The 12,830-nt window shown below is 34.2% G+C and overlaps 1 protein-coding gene across 2 annotated transcripts; it reads right to left on the bottom strand.

Moving 5' to 3' along the window:
• Nucleotides 1-2,295: 2,295 nt before the first annotated feature.
• LOC107268292 (vacuolar protein sorting-associated protein 26B-like) lies at nt 2,296-9,273 on the bottom strand. 2 transcript variants are annotated; one of them, XM_015740926.2, is made up of 6 exons: nt 8,752-9,273; nt 8,488-8,631; nt 4,917-5,311; nt 4,636-4,742; nt 3,608-3,834; nt 2,296-3,507 (listed from the first exon to the last, which is right to left on the bottom strand). In XM_015740926.2, exons 1-6 carry the CDS (start codon nt 8,752-8,754, stop codon nt 3,244-3,246), a joined length of 1,140 nt encoding a protein of 379 aa, XP_015596412.1. In that variant the 5' UTR covers nt 8,755-9,273; the 3' UTR covers nt 2,296-3,243. The 2 variants fall into 2 exon arrangements, with proteins under 2 accessions (XP_015596412.1, XP_015596413.1); XM_015740927.2 differs by having other exon boundaries at nt 3,608-3,819; nt 8,752-9,265.
• Between the last annotated feature and the right edge of the window lie 3,557 nt (nt 9,274-12,830).

Raw genomic sequence — 12,830 nt, forward strand, 5'->3', positions numbered from 1 at the left:
TTTGCTTCTTGTAAATAATAAAAATCAGATAAATATAAATATTTTACATATAAATATTTTACAGCGGTAGTTATTGCGAACAAGTTTTCAAAATTTTATCACTTGCGTTATAATTTAATAGCAATAATAATAAAATTGTAATGACAATACTCGAGAAAATTCGAGCACGTGGTGGTGTTGGTGTTGGTGTTGTTGGTGGTGGTGTCGTGCATTCCTACTTGGCGGGTCCGTGCATTTCTTGATATAAATTTGGTACAAAACCAGTACCAGTTTTCTATAGAAAGCATATTAACAATAACTCGTCAAAAATAATCACGTTAAAAGCTTAAAAACAAACATACAGCATTAGAATACTATGAGCACGTGCAAAGTAAGTACTTTGGAATTCCTGGCACGAACCCGCCAAGTAGTACTCGATAAGGAATCACCTAAAGTTTTATTAATTATTAAATCACCATTAAATCATAATTAAATACGGGAAGCAGTAGTAACATAAAAAAGTAGCGAAAACGTTATAGGAAATATCGAAAATATAATTAAAATGATGGGCCAGTGCTAGATCATATAATAGGAAAACATGTAGTGACTTATGTACTTGGCCTCAATAATATGATATCAATACTTTTTGTTAGAGGAATTCACAGCAATCCTGTACTTGGCGTAGTTTTTTACACGTAAGTGTTTTTTGGGGGATAAGGAGTTGACTCGAGTAAAGAGTCTCGGCGCGCTGCGCCCTGTACAGCCGGTTGCCTCGAACAGTCTCAAACGTAATAAATATCGAACTTCTTTCATGTCTATCAATAAATCCTATGAGTAAAAAGTTCTGACTAATAATCTAAAAAATTTCTAATTTTTTCCTTTGCCACATACTAGTTTTTCATCGGAATTACGCGGACGAGTCAAGTGCAATAAAAAAAACCATGCGCGTTTTATTGGCCAGGTACAGGGAATACGTGTTACGAGTCCTGACAATAACTCGGAAATACTCGGAAACTGATGAGTGAATCGTGTTAAAAATTTGTAGAGAGATGTACTGCTATACAAATTAGACGTAAAACAAATTTCAGCTCGATTACGCGGATTTGAGTTTACCGTAGTAATACCTTAAAATCTTTCTACCTGGTCGGAAGAGAGATGAGATACGCCTTCCATTGTATGTACTACTTGTGTCGAATTCGTCGGGGCTACGAGTGACAGACAGGTAACGCGGCGGCAAGCTTGATGTGGGATAGAAACCGATGGTATCTCCCTGGTATACTCATTTTCCCATTCGAGCATCAGAGCGAAATTTTTTGAGAGGAAGGGAAACTGAGCAGGTAATAGGGGAATTAACTTACTAGAAGAGGTCTAATTGAATTAGCTCCCAACAGATTAAGTTATTGAAGATCCCAGTGTAATAGCAAACAGCGGAAGGAAAAGAAACAGATGGAGTGAATGCTGAATGGCCGAAGAAGATGCCTCACCAAGCTCCTAAGTGCGACCTCGGGACCGTACTGCCGTCTCACACTCGTGCTGTGTGAAAAGGACGTACCGAAAAACGCTTTGATATTTCACTCGCACCAACGTGCTCTATATGTTGCACGGACAGGCCAAAATACAAAAGGAGGCGCTGCCCACTCTCCTCTCTTACCTCACCGCATTGCATACACAAGTTGGACACCTTGGCTACATGCTGAATTTAAAGTCTCTGTTGAGCTCAAATGGAACTCATTTTACTATCTGGGTCTTCATTTCTCTACTTCAATTATAAAACCAACTCTATCACTCGCGTATCTCCTGCACATACCGCTCTGGAAATGGGAAAATGATGCATATAAAACGGTTTTATTATTTACGTTATCGTTATTAACACTAATGCATACTTTTCAAAATCGCGGACGTAGTATGCATAATAGTACATTATGCAACAAGGGAGTAAAGTAGTTGATTATTCCCGCGGGTGAGTTTACTCTCGTGTTACATATAGTGCTTTATTTACGACTAAACTATGTAGCCACTTTATTTCTTGAAAAGTGGGACATACTCAGCCACCGTCATTACGATGGAAATATACGTTTTTTCAAATATTCAAAAAAATTCAAAATTTTGCGGGAATAAAGTTGATTATTCCCGCAAAATGCGGGAATAAAGTAAATTTGCGGGAAAACCAAATATGCGGGAATAAAATGCTACTTTAGTCCTGCTTTTCAGGGAATAAAGTGGCTATTATAGCTCAGTCGTGAATAAATATATTTATTGGTTTTTTATATTTTCATACTATGATAATTGGGATTTTAAAATAAACAACTACCTGTATATCGTATACTGATGATGATAATAATAATAATAATTGTAATACACATATTTGACATTTTCACAATCATAACTAATGATCCATCATTCATTTACAAGTTTTTGGTCAACAAATAACAAAGGACGCAGAAAATGATAAATTTATCTGCACAAAACAGAGTGCACAATCGTGTCGACTAATATGCATTCATAAATATTTTTACATCCATTCTTCATTTATGTAGAATGTTACAAAATTACGGTATGACCACCATTTGACAGCAATTCTGCTTATATCATAATATTATAGACTGAGGATACCAAGCGTAGAACATCCTGTCGCATCAATGAAATGTTTGCCTTTATGAGTGAACTGCAACTTATAGCTTCACTAAATTGATAAATCCTCTAATCAGGCAGGAGGTTACCAGAAAACACATTTCGATTTTGAAAATTGTGCAGTATGTAAACTGCTACTGAAAATGTAAAACCTTTAGCAAACGGTACAATCTTAATGAAAGAAAAATGGATTCCAATTTTAAAAAATTCTTATAATTTCCAGTACTTTATATCAGCGAATAATTTGTACGTCAAGATAATATTTTGTTTCGTAACCTGTTCCTGCAGGTACACTAGAAGCATACGTTGTATGCGTGAAATTAGTCTCAGAGAAAGCAGACTAATAATTCATTCTTTATATCAGCATAAATTTTTATCTGCAATATGTCCTTTGTCTAAACTCAGATAAATTTTCCTTCTGTTAGAGCAATTAATGTAGCCACATATGCAAAAATATATATACAACTTCACAGTGCAAGTCCTCATTTCTCCAATGTCTACCACGAAACATGTCTCCTCGAGAATACGGCAAAACCTAAATTCAAGTAAAACTAATCCCCACTGTGCAATCTTTGAGTTGCTCAGTCCTCTTGTTTTTACCAGCTTCTGTCAAAGCCCTCTACATTAATGCACTTAGTTGCTTTCGGTATTTATTTCTTTCTCGCCCTCACCGTCACCTTCCTCTCGTGTCATGCCTTCGATTGGAGCATGAATATCTTCAATACCCGTGATACTACTGGATACTGATTGACTTGGACAAGATGAAATTGATGGTGGCCCATTTTGAGCAGCTCCTTGAGGAAACCCAGTTTCCGCTGATACTAAATGTGATGGCATATGTGGGGAAGCGGTTTGAGATTTTCTGCTCTTCTCTCCTTTTCTCCATAATGTTATTTCCTTTAAGAATATTAACAGAATAACTTGTGTCTATGGTCGAAAACAAAAGTTGGAAATATATTTTAAGCTTGGTTACCGAAGGATTACTTTCTCAGATTACCTGTTGTTTGAAGTAACGCCGATCCTCTTCGTCCATTAGAACTAAATTCAGATAATATCTGACACTAAATTTTTTATTAATATCGCGCATTGTTGGGGTCAGATCATACCCTGCCAAGAATACTCTTATAGGAATAGATTCGCCTCTAACCGGTGCTCCGTCCATTATTTCATATTTGGCAATAGTTTCGTTCTCAGTAAATGTATGGGGTCCTGCAAATATATACTCTAATTAACGTTGTAGCACCCACTGTATCAGTATAACACGCGCATTTCACAAAGATGTTGCGCAGAACATCCTCACAGGGAATAAAGGAGAGAATGGATATCCGAGAACAGGGTTTATTCAGAGTAGAACATATATGAACGTATGTTCAGTGTGACAGATAGAACATGAAGTAAGATTAACAAATTGACAGAAAACAAAAGCATCATCATATAGATCATCTTTTGTCGATCAGCGCTCATTCGTATTCCAACAAAAGAAAATATTTGTGCCAATATTATAAACATGAACTGTAAAAGACCAGTCATAAAACCGTAGTCCAAGCAAAGTAGACAATTTTTCTATGTTAACTTCCCAAAAACACACATCATGATAACTTGAGGGAATATGTGGAATGCATAGACAAATTGAATTATCAACTCTTCTATTTCAATTTTATTTTTTAAAAAGGTGCGGCGAGACCTTCGCTCAGAACACTAATCAAACTGTAATAGATATGTGAAAATAGTATATGACAAAATTAGTAGAGGATAAAATAAAAGTTTGGTCAGAATTCTGACCGAAAGATCCCTGCGCGATTTTTTTTAATTTTTAATTTTTGTTGCCTACACGTCGATAAAGTAGATGTTGATTTCTTAATTTATCTATGCGTTCCATATGTTGCCTCAAATTTTCATACTGTTATCACTTCTTAGGAAATTAAAATCCTTTGTAGCTAGACTAAAGATATTATAATGGTAGTAAAACCTAGCCATCCTTTTTCAATGAAATTATTACATTACATTCACAATTAATTGGCTTACCTGAACCTGTTGTTTCCCGTTTTATAATGGCTATTTCCATATGTTTGATTTTGATTCTAACGAGCAAAAAGTATATTTTTCCAACAATTACGTCTTTTAAATGATATCTGAAACAAAGATACTCGTTAACTTTTGTCTTTGAAAAAAAACAATTATACGTCACTGTCACCAATGCTGAAACATTAACACTAATATTCAGATTAATAAAAAAAAGAGATAATAAAATTTATAAATAAAATAAAATGACGTGCAATAATAAATGCATGAGAAATGTTACTCACTTGCTTTTGTTATACTCAAATTCAATATGCAGACAGTCTTCGATGCCTACTTCCATTTTGATAGGATTATTCATGTCTGGATAAGAACTCAGCGTATGCACAACTAATTCAAGTTCCTTAACAATGTCACTAAGTCTCCGAACAATTGTTACTCGAAGAAAGTATCGCAGCCGAACATTTGAACCTGTGTAACTCTCAAAAGGTTTTTCAACATTAGCAAATTCAAAAGGGTATACTGTATTATGGGTCAGTTCCCCTGGCCTCGCTAGCTCTTTCACGAGACTGGTAAACTCATGATGGTTACCCCTATCATAGTACAGCTCTATTTGTCCGATAAATTCAACCTTGACCCCCTGATGCTCCAACTTGCCAGCCTTTCGTAGACTAATACTTATCTGTAAAAAAATGTGTAGTCCAACATTTTAAATAAATTATTAAAAATCAGGATCATAGATATCCAATGCATTGAAATCAGATCTAATATTTGAAATATTTTTTTTTGTAACAATTTATTCATTTATTAGCTATACGTCAAGTAACAGAGGTATTTTGTAAAATTAATATTATTTGATAAACCAGGCCATAGATAAACTAAAAGCAGGGAGTTTATTTAATCTTTAAGTACTGAGGTATCATTTTTGTTCTATGAATAGTGTCAGGCGCGTAGTCTGTGAGACCACACCTTAGTACTTAAAGGTTAATAAATTAAATATACTGATTCTTATATATGAAATTAAAGGAAGAAATCATAATATTGATGCAATTGAAGGGGAAAAGAGATGAACAAATATTTATAAATTTATTTGAAAACTAAAGACAAAATAATACTGATAATTTACTAAGTTTTAGATTAACAGAAAGTGGATGTATTATATTGTAGGTTTAAGCTTCATAAGTTTCAGAGGGTTACAAATAATGGTAAGTACCAAAAATATAGATAAAATTCGTTTATTTTGACCTTTCGATCTTGATATAGGACTTTGGTACAAATAATATGTAATTTAAATACTTCTTAAACTACTTCTTTCTCGTTCTTGCTGCTTCATTTAATCAACCTATCCCTTCTCTTTTTTCTCGTAATATTCTCATCACACTAACATTTTCAATTCCTATCTTATTTTTCTCATAGGCTCTTATTTCTATCTTATATCTTTTATTTCCATTTTAGTCACGTCAGAATCTGTAACATCTCGTTTTCTCTATAGCAGATTTTACACAATCTATTCTCGTCCGTTTTCTACTATCTATTATCTCTTTCTTCATTGTCAAATATCCATCTTGCTATTAATTTTTGGTTTCCTCTATTTCCTTACTTCTCCAGGTACTTCAGTAAATCTTCACTTCTTACTTTGTATGTATTTGTTTATTATATCTGGATAATTTAACTTAACCATTACTTTTATACAATTGAATCTGTCATCTTTAATCTGCTAGGCATGGGTTTCTCCCATTTAGTAGTTTATATATATGTATCACTCTGTAACATTTTTAAATACTTCACTATCTATATTCCTTCTTCTAGTCAGCTTCTCTTTGAATAGGTCTTTCTCTTACTATAATCTTCAATTTCATTCTATTTGTCTCTTTCAATATTATATACGTCGGAATGTAGTTGCCCAGATTTAGTATCGGTTTAAAGAATTTTATTTGTATTCATTATAATTAAATTTGGTTTTGTATCCTCAGACTTATGTTGCATAGATAATAATCCGCTTAAGGGGACTCCAGACCTCTTATTTATCATGCGAGTAAAATGTAAATGAAAATCAGAAACAACAGGATTTTGACAATTCTTTCCCACAGAGGAGAATAGGAGATATTCTGCAAGGTTAATAATCTTTTTGATACCACGTTCGTAGAAAAATAACTTTACAAAACCACCAAAAACTAAAATAGTAATCCGGCTCAAAAATTTCAATGTCAATTTGAATTTAAAAAGGGAAATATTTTTGTGTTAATTTTGCACAAATGGTGTGAAATGAATGTTAATCTTGTAGAATTTGTGCTCATCTCCAATTTGGTAAAGAATCTCTGTCAAAATCCTATTGCTTACAATTTTCATCTACATTTTATTTGAATGATAATAAGGAGCAGAGTCTTAATTAACTAATTAAAAAGCATTAAACCTTCTCTTGAAATTATCCTACTATCTTAATTTCCTTCCTTATAAGATATCTTTTCTATATCTTTTCCATTCTTTTGGAATCTATATAATGTATTTTCTTTCATGTCTTCCCTTTACTATCCATATTCGCTTTTCTTTCTTCTTGTCCCTTTTTGAAAGCACAGCATGCTTCATTTTTCTGTATTAACAATAACATCTGTTTCCTTCAGGTATTTTTTGAATCTCCTAAATATATCCTTTGTCAATTCTTTTTCCTTAGCTAACTTCCTACCTCCTATTACTCCTCCAAATTGTTCTTTTTTCCAAGTATTTATCAAGAACAGTACAATAAGCGTTACACTAGGTAGAGAGCCTTGTCTCAATACTCTTGTACATTCCAGTCCAAACATTTTTCAAAACTACACTTTCTATCTCAACTGTTTCTTGTTTCTATGTATATTTCGTTTAGACTGCTTTCAAATACATCAAAGAAGAACTAAGTTGAACGTTTTTTACTCAACTTCTTTTCTAAGATGCAGCTAAGGATAGATATGTTATCTGCCATATGTTTTATCCTTTCTAAACTCTACCTGTGTTTCTTAACCTTTATTCTAATCTATAGCATAAGTTTTATATTTTGTATTCTTCTACTTCCTTTTGTATATACAGCAATTTCATTGCTCCTTCTACCCACAGTAACAAAAATAATTCACACTGGTGTAACAATTAAAAAGAAGTTATTTTCTATTGTGAAATGCTAATGGACATCGATATTCATAATTTTAATAATGATTGTGGGATAGATAAATATCATCATTATTATAAGTTTAAGTTGAAAACTGATTTTATTCAACAGTATATAACATGTATTCAGTACTGTTTGTATTAATTCCAATTCATTGTAAATTCTTCTAAAGTATGATGTATCTTCTTATCCTTGTGCAAATATAATACTGACAATACATTCTATGAAATTAACCATAATCTTGGTACTACTCTTGCAGCAATTAAGCCAAAACTGAAAAAGACTAACTTAAATTTTAATGTGTGATGTCGATCTGAATTTCTTTTTCAGTATTTAATTAATGATTTGTAAGGTAGAATGTATCAGGAACTTTGATCATGAAAAACACTTAACAAAATTCTATTATTTACAATTTTTTAAACTAGAAATTCTATATGTTTGGTTATGATGTCCATTTACATTCAGACATAAATGCTACCATTCAATTAAAGCGAAAAAGTTATAATGTTCAATTAAAAAGGGAAAGACAAGAAATACATTGCACTTAAGAATTTACAATGAATTTAAATTCATGAAAATAATATTGAAAACATAATTTTAAATAAGTTTATTTTTAACCTAAACTTATAATGTATATTTATATATCCCATGGTCACCATTTAAATTGTGACTATCCATCTCTATTAACATTTCACATGAGCAAGGATTCTAATGATTCTTACCTTGCCAGAAACAGTTTCCCCATCATAATACAATAAGTGGCGTTCTTTCTTTCCATCTTCGGACTTAATATCTGCAGTCTTTCTGGTGTCAACACCATCCAAAGTAATCTCTATATCAGCAGATTGACCAAATCCAAAGAAACTCTAGAAAGATTTTAATAATAATAAATATGTATGCAATACACCATCAAAACGATAAAATACATTAATTATACAATGCTTTAGGGCAGATAGTATAAAGAGAAGTCGTCAAACGAGACTTACCATTTTTCAGAAAAAGGTCAAAACTCGTAAATGAGTACTCGATTCAATAAACAGTTCAAACCCGATGATGTATTAAGTAGGCACGATTAATTTATAATATTCCAAGGCATTATTATCATGGAGAAACGAGCACTCTTCGGTTATTTTTTGGTTCCTTCTTACCAAAAGTTACAAGTTGCCAATATGGTGACGCCCTCCACCCCTCGCTCTTTCGTGCCATTCGCCAACAAATTATTTAATAAAGTTCATACAAGAGGAACAAATTTAAGTTAGTATAACTGTAGTCGAACCCCAGTAAACCTTCCTTAATTTTGCTTTCAACAAAATGGAAGAGGATAGGAATGATATCTCCCGACACATCACCCGTCTAAAATACGACTGAATACGATCTTTCCTTCCAACCTTTCCTCATGGCTGTCCCCACAATGAGGGCTGCGTCAGTGACTACGTTTACACGACAGTTTTAAACCGGTTTAATTATTACTGATCTAAAGGAATTGACAAATCATGGATATCTCTACTTGTAAGGAATAATTGAAATTGTTTAATTCTATTAGATCAGGGGGTCGATTTTGTAACTTTAATGTAGTGAAGATGCTAAAAATGAATAGCTGTTAGCCAATCGCGTGTTAGGGTTAAAAGAAGATAAGCACAACGATTGGCTATTTTATGTCCCTGGAACTTTTGCTCTCGATACGTCACTGAGCGAAAAAAAATTTGACCAATAGCACACTTTGACAAAGATAGAGATAGTCTGAACCACGGTCTTACATGAGTGCGTTTCACTTATCGCCCGCAGAGATGAGTAGGGAGATTGTCAATGAGCCTGCTTCGGGTGGTCTCAATTTTTCTCTGGTTTCGGCGCGCTACTTTAGCAGAGGGCCCTCGAAGCAGTTCCACGTTTTTGATTGGTCGTGTATATAAAGTAATACTACGCGTGATAATCTGGAGCTGTGTTTTGGCGCGTCGACGCGCCACCTGAACGAGACTCTCGAACTAGTTCCACGTTTTTGATTGGTCGTGTATATAAAGTAATACTACGCGTGATAATCTGGAGCTGTGTTTTGGCGCGTCGACGCGCCACCTGAACGAGACTCTCGAACTAGTTCCACGTTTTTGATTGGTCGTGTATATAAAGTAATACTACGCGTGATAATCTGGAGCTGTGTTTTGGCGCGTCGACGCGCCACCTGAACGAGACTCTCGAACTAGTTCCACGTTTTTGATTGGTCGAATGAATTCGTGAGTTCCTCGAGATCCGCGACTTTAAACCGGGTGAACACTCAAATAGGGAGACTTGTATCCAACTTTTTTTTTACAGGATATTACATAAACCGTAGTAATAAGGTAGTCAATACTCTTAATAATCATATGAAGCTCTGCAAGTAATAGAGTAAGCAAATAAAACTTAAAAAAAACTCTCGAACGTGGGTAACAACACAAATATAAGTTTGCTAAATAATATACCACAATGACTCGATAGCACACGTGCTTGGTGTTGGATTAACGTCCGAGAGTCTCGAATTCGAAACGGGTCACTACAGAAATATAAAGTTTCCAATTTTTACAGCATAATGGCTCGGTAGCGTACGTGCTTGGTGCGGGGTTAACGTCCGAGAATCTCGAGTTCGGAACTCACGTCTCATCCCTTTTTTTTTTTCTCAATTATGAACTATGCTTATTGGTTCACCTAGTAAACTTAAGATTCAGTAAATATATGATTATATTAGTCTACAAATATTGTATTATATTACATCGTATACATGCAATAAAATGGTACATCAAACAGCGAACGTCTCTTCTTCCCGAGAGCCTACCTGTGACAAACACTTATGGTACGCTGTTTCCTTTTTTAATAGCATAAATAATATTCAGACGGATAAAGAAGGCATTACGAAAAAATACTTAACTCTGAATTATTTTTTACATCAGAACATACTGATAATTCGAGATATTAAAAATACAATTATCTGTCCGTAGGCTTGAATAAAAAAAAATTACTAAATTGAATCAGGCTACCCAAAAATGTATGAAACTAACAATTTCTAACCAGATACACTTATGCTTTTCATTTTTTTACCCGATATTAATAAGTGCAATTTTTGGGACATAAAATTAAAACAAAAAATGAAATGGAGAAATGTATCTATGTTAGAAATGCAAAAGTGTTAAGCGTTAAGCGAATGAAAGGAGATTTTTTTCCATTGCTGTCAATTTTTCTCTTACATCTTCATGAGAGTCCGTATCGCAACAAGTGAGGCTGTGCATTTCTACCAGCTATGGATTATCATGTACGAAGAATATGCATTGGGCGCGTTGGCAACGATTCAGTTTCCGTCAATTTTTCTCTTACGTCTTCATGAGAGTCCATATCGCAACAAGTGAGGCTGCTCAGTTCCACCAACTATGGATTATCATTTATGAACAACATGCATTGGGCGCGTTGGCAACGATTCAGCTTCGTAATCGTAAGGTGACGCGTTCGCGTCTGGAGACGAAAACTTTTTTGTTTAATTTTTTTAAGAGGTAATGCCACTCTAACGGCTCAAAAAAATAAAAAATTGTGGTCAATTATTATTAAAAAATAGCATATGTAATATAAAGTCTATTTAGATGAATTTATTGTACACTGAACGTCATTAATGTTGTCCAGCTTGTTGATGCAGCGCGGTGAGGTAAGAGAAAAGAGTGACTGTTTAACGGACGTATGTACCAGGATAGGTACGTGAAACGCAGCTAGCGTTATGGTGCGAGCGAGACGCGAAAGCGTCGTGTCCTTTTCGCACGCATGAGTGGGAGCGAGACGGCAATCCATGAGTCCCACTGAGTCGCACCTGGGAGTTTGGTGGGACATTAGCGCTAGCTAGCATGGTCAACAACGTAACCTACGTGAAGGTAGCATTGTAACATTTACATTTTGAACTTTTTTTGTTGTCAAATAACTGTTGGTTTTATGATGGTTTTTGGTGGACCAGTTAAAAAGTTTGGTTGTTGCCCATTTTTCTGGAAAATGGAAAATAAAATTTGGATTGTGAAGTTAGCCCCAAAAGTCTTATTTTTTATAAAAAAAAATTTTTTTGTATGGATTCGATGCCAAATTTTTTGGCGGTGACGAATTACCTAATTATAAAATTTCGTGGTAAGCGGTTTCGTTGAAAATAAAAAAAAACCGTACGCGCACCTGTGAAATGTGAAATTAGCCCCAATTGCATTCTCGATATCTCAAGAAAATCGCACGATTGGTTGAAAAGCCTTTTGTATATATGGAGAGAGGATAAGATTTGGAAAGAAAATAAGATTTCTGTCGCAAAAGCAATGGCCCTATTCTATTAAATTTTAAAACTATAAAGAATTTTATATGATACTATTTCTTTTTTTATTGATTGAACGTAACTTTGTGACGTGCAGGGCGTTATGACACGTCTAGTAAAGTTAATCTCCCTCGCTACGCGTGGAAGTTTATATTTATTCTTGTTCTGGGTAAGTTCTTGACTGCCGTCCTATACAGGCCCGGCCCCTTGAATTGTCGTTAGGTGGAGGAATTGGTGTATGGTCTATTTAAATCCCCCAAAAAACACTTACGTGTAAAAAACTACGCCAAGTACAGGAGTGCTGTGTATTCCTCTAATAAAAAGTATTGATATCAGATTATTGAGGCCAAGTACATAAGTCACTACATGTTTGCCTATTATATAATCTAGCACTGGCCCATCATTTTAATTGTATTTTCAAAATTTCCTGTAACGTTTTCACTACTCTTTTACATTACTACCGCTTCCCGTAGTTGATTATGATTTAATGGTCATTTAATAATTAATAAAACTTTAGGTGATTCTGTTTCGAGTACTACTTGGCGGGTTCGTGCATTTCTTGACATAAATTCGCGTTCATTATGCCAGTCATCGAACTCAAAACCAATGTCAACTTTCTATATACAGCTCATTCACAATAACTCGTCAAAAATAATCACGGTAAAAGCTTAATAACAAACATATAGTTTTAGGATACTATTAGTACGTTCAAAGTAAGTACTTTGGAATTTCTGGTACGGACCCGCCAAGTAGTACTCGATAAGGAAT

Source organism: Cephus cinctus, unplaced genomic scaffold (assembly GCF_000341935.2).
Source record: "Cephus cinctus unplaced genomic scaffold, Ccin1 Ccin1_scaffold0509, whole genome shotgun sequence".
NCBI lineage: Eukaryota > Metazoa > Arthropoda > Insecta > Hymenoptera > Cephidae > Cephus > Cephus cinctus.

Bases quoted from the DNA above. Each gene is read 5' to 3' on its own strand.
- LOC107268292 (XM_015740926.2), bottom strand. The intron at 3,835-4,635 runs GTAAGCCAATTA...AACGTTAATTAG, and splicing joins ACGGGAAACAACAGGTTCAG to AGTATATATTTGCAGGACCC. The intron at 3,508-3,607 runs GTAATCTGAGAA...ATATTCTTAAAG, and splicing joins GGCGTTACTTCAAACAACAG to GAAATAACATTATGGAGAAA.